Here is a 13,694-nt window from a genome sequence, read left to right as displayed (position 1 = left end):
TTTTTTTAACTTGGAACTTATATCATTGATTATAATTTTATTATTTAAATTTTTAAATTTTTATTTTTATTTATTTTATTTTATACTTGTGTTGTGTTGCAGGCTACAAAATATCGGTATAAGTTAATATAATAGAATACATTTATTTTATATTTGAAATATAACTTCGAATAATATAAGATATGAATTTTTTTAAATCCTTACCTTGAATAGAACCAAATATAATAATTTAAATGTAATCAAACGATTATGTGATAAAGCAACTGTCATGATAGTGTGATACTGATAATAATAGTACTGATAAGAGGCGCTGTCTCTAGACGCTCGTCTTGTCACTATTTGCTTATCGCCAACGGTTTCGCGGTTAACCACACCGCGTGTAACCATAGAACAATAGTTAATACTCAAAATGCTTTTCAGAAGTATTTGAAATAATCTCCAAATACAAAAAAAAAATTCTCTATAGAATTATATTATATTAATTTAAAGCTATATGTATTTGGATATCTCATACCGTCATCGATCGTCGTCGACGATAAACGATAATGATAATTATTAATAACAATTTTCTTGGCAAATAGGTACTAATAATTAGTAATAATATTTTCCTATAGTTAAATAATTATAAAGTATATAATAGCCGTTAAGCAGAAGCTTTTTACATAATATGTATTTTGTTAATGAATTAAGCTAATAGTGATACTGTGGTGTACCGAGCTCTAATAAATACATTATACACATATCTAATTAGATACAATTTTAACTGTATTCAATATTAATTAACTCGTATAACACAATATATAACAGTACAACACACGGCGCGTGTGTACACCGAATTATCGTACACGAGTCTACAACGTAAGAACATAATTGAATATCACAGTATTACACATAACCTAAAACTAGACATTATCATTGAATAGCATACATCACGGACACAGCAGCTGCTGTGCTTGTATCACGGGAGACGCGATCCACGACGCCACGACGGGTTTCCGGTGTACACACTACACTGTGTGTGTGTAATGTGTTCGTATTTACGTGAGCGACGAGCCACGAGCGTTCGTGCCGCAAAAACTGTGGTGCGCGTTGTGCGTACGCCTGCGCCCCAACTTGTTTGCCCGTGCGTTGTAGTTGTAGGCACCACAGGCGCTAGTGGCTATAGTGTGTTATGTGTATTTATGTTGATGTGTGCGTGTGACGCGACTACGCGAGTGAACGTCGTGTTTTACGCATTCGCACTTGCTCTGTGTCAGTGGTAGGTACCGCATTATTATTATCCCTCGTCCGTGTGTGTGTGTGTGTGTACGTGTGTTGTATTGTTTTTTATTGCTTGTTCTCCGACCACCGGTTAAGCCCGCAACGCTTTCGCGTTTTGTCGACAACGGCTTAGAGGAACGTTTTTCTTCTTCAAATCGCCCGCTTCACGAGACCGGAAAAGCTACTGTCAACCCGCCGACCGACGAGGCGTGTGTACCTGTCGTTGAACTTTTTGATCCATCGACTTTGTCGCGCACGCACTCATTCTTCCGCCGTCGTACTTTTGGACGGTGTTTCGACATTCGAACGTGTGACTTTATACCCGCCATCCCCCAACAGCCGTCGTCCTGTACGTGGTTCGCCGGCTCGCGTTTGTAAACTTAGACACATAGTATAATAATCGCCACGACGGACGCCGACACCGGCATGGAGAAGAGAATCGAACTGGAGAAACGGGGCCGGAGCGCCGAAGAGGTAAAAATTAATAAGAAATGTAGATATTTTCAAATTCGTACAACGCGCGCGATCTCTTGCCGCCGTCCGGCATGCTTGTATGTGTATGTGTGTGTGAGTGTGCGTGCTCACTTCTGGCGGCGTGTTGAACTTGAACCGCGCGCAAATCGATTGAAATGGTATGGACGATAATACTTTCAATAACAGTATAATTTCTTCCCATTTGATTCCCTTGATTAATAATAACAAAACGTTATGCGATATTTATCTTAAGGTACGAAAGTTAACGCGGCGTTATTGATCATTTTATTCTCGAGATTGTGGTTTGGTCGTTATTTATCACCAGATGTTTCTGATCGGAAGAGTTCCGCTACGCCGTTTGAAAATTATTGCTAACCGCCGTGTGGTGGTCGCGTGTATTGTGTAACCTCTGTTTTTGTATTATATTTTGTTTTTTATTATATAAAATATAAACCGACGATGCGCCTCCGCCGCGACGGTTTTAATTAAGCTATCGATATAACAACGAAAGCGATTGGACGGACAGGTGTCTGTGTGTGCGTGTGCCGTGTGCGCCGTGCGCGGGCGCGCAAACGCCATCGAGTATTCGAGTCGGGACTCGTGAGTCGCGGGACGCGGGTGATCGTATACCTACTATTTACTATGTGTGCGTCGGCGCGTCTGCTCGCATCACTTTTCGGGGTAGGGGTAGGTGGGCAATTTGGCCGGCGGCCATGTTTAAATTTTAAATACCTCGTCGCCGAGTGTTTTTTTCACTTCAAATGCATTTATTGAATCTATCTTATATTCCGAATTATTGCTAAATTAAAAATAAAGTACACGTCTAATAATATTTATCTGTACATAAAAATTAGCGTGTATTATGTGTGACGCTGAACCTCCATAGCACAATAATAATATAATATTTCAAATTGTAATCCACTACTACACGTTTGCTCGTTCAGTTTTTACTGGCTATTGACTAGTGTAGGTCATTATATTGTTGTGTATACCACAATCTCTTGTTTGATTTATTGTCCCATGATAATTAAAATAAATTATAAATATTCAAACTCACTAGAATTATTCATCAATGTTTGAATAAGAATAAAGTTTAGGTAACCTAACCTATTAATAACATGAGCTACTTATCATTTTAAAATGATCATTTAATCGTGGCTATCACAATGAGCAATATGGATAATATATTTTGATTATTTTAGTTTATTGGTTAATTAATTATTGAATATTTTTTGGGAAGTATAAGTTTCCCAAGACATCCCCTAAATGGTACTTATATTGCCTATAGGTTTGATTGAATTTTAGGTAGGGCTAAAATTTTAATTGTTGTGGTCTAAGCACCTGGAATCTGCTATGAATTGCTGTGTAAAACTGTAACAATAATTCATTGCATTTCTTTGTAATTTTTATACAATGTATGTAAAAAACTAAAGAAATTGTCCTAACTTTACTTTTTTAATTCTTGTCAACAGTCAATCTTCTTTTTTTTTCTAAAAAAGTTGGAAGAAAAATTTGGAAAAACTCATTTTACAAGGTACTTTTTAAATTACCATCAGTATTGAATTTCCAAGTGTCTAAACTCTAAAGAAACATCTTATGTTTTTATGCTATTTTAAGCATTTTATGCTGGAAACTAATCCCTACAAAAAAAATAAATATATACAATTTAATCATTAGGTACATACTTGATCATGATTATTTTTTGTGAAAGTGTACCAAATATAATATATTGTACTTATACTGAGATTTTGTATTTTTTTTTTATTTTTTAGATAGATCAATTGATTTTGGATGATTGTCGTAGCACTGCAATAGTTGGTCTTACAGATGAATATGTCGGTTTACGCAATCTTAGTATAATCAATGTTGGTTTAACAAGCTTAAAAGGTTTTCCTGCATTGCCTTCGCTTGTTTTTGTGAGTTGTGTTATTTAGTTAGTCCTTAATTAGTCTTATAATTTGCCATTTATTCTATTATTATTATATAATTTTTAGTTGGATGTCAGTGAAAATCGTATTTCCAATAGTCTTCAAAACCTAAGTGGTTGTACTAATCTCAAATCATTGAATCTCAGCCAAAATAAATTGAAAGATATTGAAGCAATTGATCCATTGGTAATATCATTAATACTAGCAAAGAAAAAAAAATATTTTAACAATATTTGAAATGTTTTATAAAATATATGTATGTGTTTTTTATATAGAAATCTCTAAAACGTCTTAAGTATTTGGATTTATCTAACAATGAAGTAACTAAAGAAGAAGGGTATAAAGAATATGTAATAGAATATTTTGCCAAGTCCATTAAATGTTTAGATGGGTATGTTTTAGTTATTATTATCTATAGTTTTTATCATGTTAAATTTAAATCTTTATAATTTTAGAGATACTTTTTTCAATGGCAAACATGAATCTGCCAGTGACAGTGATGATGATTCAGAATCTGAAGGTAACATTTTACAAAGTGCATATTTGTTAATAATGTATATATTAAGATGATGATTAATTATTTTAGCTGAAGAAGAAGGCGAAGGTGACGACGACGATGATGATGATGATGATGACGACGATGACGACGATGATGACGTTGATGAAGTTGAAAAAGAAAATGTGTATACTGATGATCAATCGTCTGATCAATCATCTGATCAAGAGTATGAAAATGGTGAAGGAGGTTTGGAAGACTTGTTAAAAGACAATATTGATGAAGAAAGCGAAGGAAATGATTATGTGTTAGATGAGGAAGATGGTGTAGATCAAGATTCTACTGACGAAAGTGATGATGATGCAGGTGAAGCCGATGATACGACTGCAAATGGTGCGTATTTACATTTTTAATAGCTAACCTAAATTTGTCTTATCCGGTATTTGTATAGGCATGAACAAATGTTTTCAAACAAGATGATAGATGGACAGAAATTAAATCAATATATATTTTTTAATGAATATGGTGATATTTGTTTCTTTTTGATATTGATCTCACTCTATATTGCACAATAGGACTTTATTAATTTTCCCAATAATAACCTGATATTTTATGTACTAGTGAAGCCAATTATATTATTATTATATTTTAAAATATTGTATTTTGTTGCATTCAGTATTTATATAATATTTCATTATTGCTACACAGAGAAAAAATTCAATATTTTTTGTATTATTTTTAATTTTTATTCTGTCAAATTTGAAGTATAATATGTTAAAGTTATAGCTATAAACCTATAACATTGATTTTATAATTGTAGTGTAAGATCAATGGCTATAGAAAAATATATTATACATACTAAGAACAATATTATATATTTTTATCAGGTTATTGGGTTTTAAAGTAATTTAGTTACATCCTCTCAATTATTTAATTATGGTGTTCTAAAATACCCCCCTCCCCATAGTATTGATTACACAATTTAACAGTGTTAAACCACTTAAATATATATATATATTTAACAATTAGGCCATTAAACATCAAAATTATTTAACACTCGCTCTCATAAGCTTTTCACAGTAGGTATATAATTGTATAAAATATCTTGCACCAAATGCGCAGCGGCCTATTCTATATAATATTATAGTATAATAAAAAAAAAAAAATGCCCGGCAGCCTATTCTTAATAATATTATAGTATATAATCAAATAAAAATATACTTAAAATATCTGTCATTTAATGCTGTTCATTTAGGACCATTTAGCTAACATATTATGTTATTGTCCTCATGTTCTATGTATTCATTGTGTTGTGTTTTATATTTAAACTCATTATTTAAAAATTGTAAACATTCAACAGTCATAATAAAAATTAATATTTACAGATTCAGAAAATACTAGAGGGAAAAAAAGAAAACTTGATGAATAACCTATTGAAAGTTTTTAATTACTGTTACGTGAAGTGGAACAAATTGTATGTATATGTCCCAACACTTATTTTAAGTATCAACTTAAAACCTTTTTATTATTTTATTTGTAAGTTGATTGTTTTAATAGACATATTTTCATGTTGTACCACGCAAAACATTTAACATTTTTTGAATTTAATGTTATTATACCTTTCTATTTTTTTCTCAACACTGCTATGACTTTGGACTTGCCAAGTGAATTTTTTTTATTTACTTGTGTTGGCTTTTTTTTTACTTCAAAATTGTTTTAAAGACATATTTTTTTAAGTCTATTTTTGAACATCCATGGAATATGTTTATACAACTTGATGATTCGGTTGTAATTTAAAATGTATTTAAAGACCAAATAAGTTATTTGTGTGTTTATAATAATATATTTATATATATTTTTATTTGTCACAATTAAGTTATTAACTATTATTATTATTATTATTATTATTATTTTTTTTTTTTTATCTTTATGTGACTGATTATTTTTGTTGTCAGTATGAATTTAAAAATTTAAATTGAATTCTCAAAGTAATAAAATATAGGTAGTGTTGTACAGGGTATAAGAATTATTGAGTATTTAAAAGTTAATAGTTACTGGTTGGTGGAATAATTTTATAATACATAAATTAAATATTTCAACTGTTGATAACTATTTATACCCTTTTTTTTTTATTTTATTGAAAACGATCACTTTTATGTCACTATTATTATCATAATTATGTGAATAATAATTTGTATTGCAAATAGTATTTAAGAATGGTAAGCATATATAGTTTAATTTAAAATATATGTTATAGATTTTTTTATAACTGTTTTAATATATAATATATATCTGTAACAATTGTTTTTGTTCAAAATATTTGAAACATTCAAAATTATAATACATTACTCAGTAATTTATAGTTGTAATATGTGTCATATTTTTATTTTTCATATATTCCTGAATAGTGTATTTTAATTGTAAGACTGTTGCATCATAAATAATTGTTTATTTTATTTATTGTTACTGATGTTCATACCTCAGTTTTTGCATTCCGTTAACTTGGCTTCTTTGCATTAGTTAATAGTAACATATACATTTTTAACAATGTTATAAACAAATAATAATTTTAAAACACTATTTAAGTAGTGCATAGTATTCCACCACCCCAGTTATACTATTTATTGTTTTTTATGCTCTATTTTTCTTACACCCTATGTATGAATTATTTACATATTATTGTGTATTACAATTTAAAATCAAAGAAATTATAATATTAAAGGAAGAAGTAAATCTTTTGAATGTCCTCGAGTGTAAATAAATATTTTTATAATATATATTAGATGAAATATTATTTATGATCTTATCATAAATTCTAACATTTGAAGAACATAATAAATATGTTTTTTTTTTTTTTATAAAAGGCTCAATGATACAGTTATATTTTAGTGAATTCACCTATTGTTAACTCAACATCAACATATTAACAAAGGACCAATTATAACATATTCATTCAAAGTTGTGAATTGGTATAATTAATTACACTTTCTTAAAATATCTAAAATAAAATCATGGCGCAAAATGTTACTTAATGATCCGGATATTGTAATAATGTTGATGCTATTAATTATTATAATGTATGTGTATAATATTTACTATTAACTGTCACAACAGTAACTTGCTTTTTTATGTTGTTTTCAAACATAAAAAATTCAATTTAATTAATTAAAGAATGATAGTTTGTATAATAATAAAATACTTTTTGCATATTATATCATGTGTGGTGCGGCAGTGTTTTCCAACCAAATTTGGATAGAAACATTTTTTTGAGCGACCACGATCATATTACAATACAAAACTATATAATTATACTAGAACCTATTACAGTATAACAATACAACTATACATTTTTTTTATGGATATTCTGGCAGAACATTCTAATATAGTGGGCTTCCATAACAAAAAGGTTGGGAAACACTGGTATTGCATAGAAAATAATTGTCAAGATAATCGTTAATCTAGTAATATGTTTGTTTCATTTGATTTGTCTGTATATAAATAATATTACAGAATTCAAGTCATAAGAAAATCAATGTGTCATAACTCATAAGCCTTAACAGTACATCATATTATTATATTTATTTTTAACCATTTTAATTTATCACTAACTACTTTATATTATGGCAAACCGTTTTGTTATTGTTGTTATAAAGGTTTTAGTTTAATTTATTTTGATAGAAATAAAATAAAATTAACTGTTTATATTAGATTAATATATATATATATATATATATATATATATTTATAAAACTATTTTTTAATGCATTCAATTGCAATCTTCAGTTGTACATGTGTTAAGTATATTATTATTCAAATTAATATTTAAATTACGTTTATAAGACAATGTTTATTATACATCATTGTTAATCTTCTTATTTATGTTATTTCTGTTTAACTTTGCTTCAAAATTGTAAAGTATAAATATTATATATCAAAATGCTTGTTTTACAGCATTAAAAAAAAAAAAATACCCTTGTTGATTTAAATTTTTTTAACACAATTTGTTTTTAAAAAAATATAATAAGGCATAAACTAATAATTAAGATTTACACATTGTTGTGTTCTTATTCAAGACACTTGTCAAATAAGAAAGCTATAGTTGATTTGCAAATAGTATATATTTTTTTATACTGAGGGTTTAATAAAAGTTTATGGACGACATCCTTATTCATAATAAGTGTTGAAAATAATTATTTGATCGAACTGATAACCATACTCCTAATTGAAGGAACTGAAAATTTATCAACATTAAATTAATAGATAATACAAGTTCTAATCTCATGTCAGTTGATTCTTGGCAAAGAGCGACATAAAAAAATATAAAAATCATACCAAGTGGTGACCTCTCAAAATTCTTCCAAAATAAATGTGGAACTACGCATATTATGGCTGAGCCATAGAATAATATATATTATTCTGTGGCTAAGCCTCCCCCGCCTCTAAAAAAAATGTAGTTTTGTCAGAAAATCGTTTGTTTAAATTAATATGCATTACATAATTGATAAACAAATTCCTTGAGTTCATTTTTTTTTTGGACTAGAAATGTCCATTCTCTATGATCCCTCGAATTTTATTTTCCAATGGTAACTGGTATTACATGATATCATGTCAGTTACTTAACTATGCACTAATTCTAAACATTAGTTTAGAGCGAGCTGTTATAATCAACATAATATGAAATAAAAATAATACATAAAGCAAAAAATGGTGAATATACTTTGTTCCAAATAAGAACAGGCTCCAGCGGCGACGAGTTTTCGTTCTGCCACAGTCAGATGCCTTTCCATTATGGCGGTATGTCGGGCGCTGCCATGGGAACAAAGCCACATGCAAGACCCGATTAAGAACCAATTGGGCCCCGGGGCTGAAATTTCATATGGGCCCTTTTGACAAACATGCTTTACAAAGCCACGCTACGCTCGCAGGATCATACATTTTTCTGACTATTTCACAAATTGACAATTGCATTATAAAATTATTAGGTAAATGTAATTGATGTCTATGAAGCTACTCATTAATTTATTGTAGTATAATAAAACTTATTACTTCATATTTCATTAATTTAAATTCAAATTTTCATAATAACTATTAAATTTATTAACAGTATACTCATTTACAACAAATATCAAATACTCTAGTAATTTAGAAAAAGATCTCTCCGTACATAAATAACATTATTAACGATTAATGATATTATTGATATCAATGAAAATATTAAATAACAGTAAAATGCGTCTTTTCTACCATAGTGCTTTAGTAGGTTTTTACTATTTAGTTGTTTTTGTCAATAAAAAAAATTATTTTTAAAATATTGGAAAACTTCTTTAAAATCACTAAAAAATGTGTATCAGCTTAAAATTGTTTGGGCCCCGTTAGACCCCCCTTAATGCGGCCTTAGCCACATGTGTATAACTCAACTGCTGAAGCCTATTCTTATTTGGAACAAAGTACAGTTTCCAATTTTTAATTAAAAATACAATTGTTTGATTAATTTAAAAGTGGAAATTAATAAATTAATCTATAATAATGACTAAATGTGTAATCTTTTTAGTGTATTTACTGAAATTTTAACTATTCACTATTATGCTTATTAATATTAAATTAATTTATTAGTTTTGACTAATCAAACTTGATGTATATTTTTGATTAGTATGATTCTATGAATGAACTCAGTTTTGTAGTAAATATATTCTTAAAAAAAACAATGCAAATTTATTTATTAAAACTGATGAACATACATTTTGTTATACTTTGCTTTATTTAATTAAAAACAATAGGTATATAAAAATAATTTGATTTTTTATAATTACTACAATTTTAATAAATAGGTATATAAATAACATAAAAATAATATAATATTCTGCCCCCAAACAATAATTATAAGGAAAAATATTATTTCTTATAACAATAATATCCTTCACCAGTCTTGATGCCCAATTTTTTTTCATCAACCAATTTCTGTAAAGATGGTAATGGGTTGAACAATGGATTCTCTGGGAATTTGTCATGCCATCCGTTTATAATTGAATTAGTAGTATCGTGTCCTACATAATCTGCTAATTCAATAGGTCCCATTGGGTGTCCTGCGCCTAATTTCATAGCTATGTCAATATCCCTAGGAGAAGCATCCCCTCTCTCCAACATTCTAATTGCCTCAGCCATCAATGGAACAAGAAGTCTGTTGACTACAAATCCGGGAGTGTCCTTGCAAGTAATAGCTGTTTTACCAATAGCTTTTGCCCAAGCCATTAATTTTTCATAAGTTTCATCAGATGTTTCCGGAGTTCTGACAACTTCTAATAATTTCATCACCGGTACAGGGTTGAAAAAATGTAACCCAGCAAATTTGTCCTTCCTCTTACAGACAGCTGCAATTTCGCCGATAGACAATGATGATGTATTGGAAGCAAAAATAGTCTTTTCTGGTGCTATGTCATCTATGGACTTAAAAAGTTTGTGCTTGATAGACAAGTTTTCAACAATGGCTTCCAACACCAAATCTGAATTTTGTACTACATCGCCTAAGTTTGTGGAAGTACTAATTTTTGATAAAGTTTCTGAAACAAAATTCTCACCTTCTTGAGGTTTTTCCTTATAAACCTTTTTAGCGACTCTTTGTAAACTCTGTTGAATGCTCTTATGAGTTTTGTCTAAAACTTCCTGGTTGAGCTCTACAATTGTCACATTGTGACCACTTTGAGCAGATATTTGGGCGATACCAGAGCCCATTAAACCACCTCCGACAACGGTGACATTTTTAATCGCTGCGCGGGCTAAAGTAGAAGTTGAGAAATTACGAGAAATTATACTTAAACACGACATTTTTATAACTTCGTAATAGGCACTTTGAGAAAATGTTATAACTTTGAGATGTAAAATAGAAATGAACCCGGAAGGAGAAAATAAAAGATATAAAATTTACCTTGCGATAGGTTTGAGTATGAAGTACGGTCGTAGATATACAACCGTGGTATGAACTATGAAGTATCAAGTATGAACAACAACTATAGTAATCACCATAGAATATTCCATGTAATCACCGAAGTATTCTATACCACAAAATATTTCAACCTAGACAGTGTGTACTATAAAAAAAACAGCTGCGAGGCTACTCCAATCACATATTCGTATATATTCATCACGGACTAAGATAGATTCTATCTATTGATATTCATTTAATAAATTGTCAAACATAACACCATTGATTATAAATCCTATGAAAAAAAGTTATATTAACCTAACCTAACCTTTTTTATAGTATTTATAATCAATGATAATATCTTTACAGTCAGTGATCACCACAAATATATATAATAATTATATATATCTGTGGTGATCACTGATCAGTCAGTTGGTTATAAAAAACTAAAAAGTTACCCAGTAGCCAATATACCTAATTATAATTAGTAGAATAAGTAACATACATTTTTAATTTTTTTTTTCATTATTATTACATAAATTTCATGATTGAATATCAATCAAATTAAAAATATAAATACATGCTTAGCATCTCTTCTAAGTTCTAACTTAGTTTATAGTTTTATAATATTAAATAATTACTAATCGTTTTTTTTGTCTGATTTCTAGTTTAAAAAAAACCAAAATGCCAAAATTAAATTCATAATTTTTTAATTTACTGATACACGGTATCATTATATTTTAACTATTTAACCATCTGAGGAAATCCTTAATGTAGTGAATACAATAGCATAGGGAACAGCGATCCATTTTATGATTTTTTTTTTATTACAAATTTAAATGTTTAGTTAACTAAATTAAATTATGAACTTATGAATCAATTCCTCGTGCATGTTGTGAAAAATTAAAATATTTGGTCAGAATAGACATTATGATGTATTGTTGAAATAAGAGTTGTCTATTTGAATGGAATTTCAATTCGTTATAGTAAATATGTAAATTTATATTTCGTTTTATACTTATGTCTTATATGTTTCTTGATTACCTAAACCTAAGTTATATATTTTTCAAATTATTATCTAACTAGAGCATGTTACTATTAAGTATTATTCAACAGTCAAGACGTTATAATTCAAATCAAAATTAAATATTCAAGTATTCACTTCTATAGTGGGTCCTGGCGCATACATGTATTATTTCATAGATTCGTTACAGTTAGATCTGGTTGAATTATATACAACTACGACAGTAACATGTAAATACATTTTATTTATAATTGACACAAGATTAAAATAATATATAACAATTATCAAACATTTTATTAATAATTTACAATATTACGTTGGTGTATTGGGGTCCTAAACAGGATACAAAATATACTGATATGTATAAGTATTTAGTTTTCATTGTTTATAATTTAATGAATTAATTGAATAAAATGTATTTATTATTATTTTCTTTTGGTGGTTTTCGTAACAGCTTATATTGCTTATAAGTTACCTATAATAGTAATTTATACTCATTCTATGTTTATACCTATATACATGACCGTATCCATAAGTTATTTTGGGGGAAGTCTAACACATGTATATTGTAATTGTATTGAATTTAAGTTTTGATATATGGTTAAAAATAAGATTGAAAAAATTTAGGGGGGGGGGGGTCCAAGACCCCCCACAGATATGGCCTTGTCTATATATATATATAGGTACTTAGTATACTAAGTACTAACACTAACTAATAATAGAAAAACTCGTTATAAAATAAAAACAATATATAAACAAAAATTCATTTTTCTAAATAAGTCTTATATACCTATTTCTAAATTACATAACCGCTCTATTTCTCTAAAAATATTGGCCCATGATGCCAAAGCGTATCTCAAATTTGGCCCACTGTAAAAAAAAAGGTTGGAGACCCCAGCTGGTATAGATTATACCACTACACAGGTACGGGAGTAGCTGCCCAATGGGCAATAGTCGTTTGGAGAATTGGTAGCGACTATAGCGATCCGTTGATAAATACGGTCATAATATTATTATACAAGCTTATATTTTTTTTCTCCTATACCGAAATGTACCACATAGTCACATAGACAAGATTTATGGTACACTAATACACTATAACAACAGATCTAAATTCGTAAAACATACAAGTCATGAATACGTATGAATAACGCTTGAACAATGATTTTGTTTACGTCACGGACTAAGATATATCTTAGACCGTGGTTTACCTTAAATTTGCTTATAACTGTAATTTTTTTTTTCATCGATTTCTGTCGTCTGATAACGAATAACTATAACATTATTTTAGGTACCTATATATATGTATTATTATTGTATGTATGTATATTATAATATATCAATATATATGTTTAAATTGAAAATATTGCGAATTTCAATTACAAAGATCTGAAAGATCTACACTCTACACTGCAAAATCTAAAAGAAACAAACTTTTTATATAATTACAAAAATACTTTATTGGTTTTTGTTGTTTTCGAGATGCACCAATATTACAATTTACAATTGTACTGTTGAAGTAGGTTAAAATTAAAAACCATAAAAATAATTTGTTTGATAAATGCTTGGTTTCAGTAATATAAATATTTTTTT

General features: G+C 28.8%; 2 protein-coding genes across 2 annotated transcripts; one reads left to right on the top strand and one right to left on the bottom strand.

The window, feature by feature from the left end:
- The first annotated feature begins 1,049 nt into the window (after window positions 1–1,049).
- On the top strand, window positions 1,050–7,012 carry LOC132940447 (acidic leucine-rich nuclear phosphoprotein 32 family member A-like). The gene is made up of 7 exons (XM_061008065.1): window positions 1,050–1,734; window positions 3,507–3,650; window positions 3,729–3,848; window positions 3,938–4,053; window positions 4,118–4,182; window positions 4,249–4,551; window positions 5,544–7,012. Exons 1-7 carry the CDS (start codon window positions 1,687–1,689, stop codon window positions 5,585–5,587), a joined length of 840 nt encoding a protein of 279 aa, XP_060864048.1. The 5' UTR covers window positions 1,050–1,686; the 3' UTR covers window positions 5,588–7,012.
- A 2,835-nt stretch (window positions 7,013–9,847) lies between these two features.
- On the bottom strand, window positions 9,848–11,292 carry LOC132940446 (hydroxyacyl-coenzyme A dehydrogenase, mitochondrial-like). Its single transcript, XM_061008064.1, has one exon. The coding sequence runs from the start codon at window positions 10,978–10,980 to the stop codon at window positions 10,051–10,053; it is 930 nt and encodes a 309-aa protein (XP_060864047.1). The 5' UTR covers window positions 10,981–11,292; the 3' UTR covers window positions 9,848–10,050.
- Between the last annotated feature and the right edge of the window lie 2,402 nt (window positions 11,293–13,694).

Source organism: Metopolophium dirhodum, chromosome 3 (genome assembly GCF_019925205.1).
Source record: "Metopolophium dirhodum isolate CAU chromosome 3, ASM1992520v1, whole genome shotgun sequence".
Taxonomy (NCBI): domain Eukaryota; kingdom Metazoa; phylum Arthropoda; class Insecta; order Hemiptera; family Aphididae; genus Metopolophium; species Metopolophium dirhodum.
The sequence above is the reverse complement of the archived record's forward strand: the minus strand, read 5'-3'. Positions and strand labels throughout refer to the sequence as shown.

Coding starts and splice junctions, on each gene's coding strand:
- LOC132940447 (XM_061008065.1), top strand. CDS start 1,687: ATGGAGAAGAGAATCGAACTGGAGAAACGGGGCCGGAGCGCCGAAGAG. Junction 3,849..3,937: donor TTGAAGCAATTGATCCATTG/GTAATATCATTA, acceptor TTTTTTATATAG/AAATCTCTAAAACGTCTTAA. Junction 4,054..4,117: donor TCCATTAAATGTTTAGATGG/GTATGTTTTAGT, acceptor TTATAATTTTAG/AGATACTTTTTTCAATGGCA.
- LOC132940446 (XM_061008064.1), bottom strand. CDS start 10,980: ATGTCGTGTTTAAGTATAATTTCTCGTAATTTCTCAACTTCTACTTTA.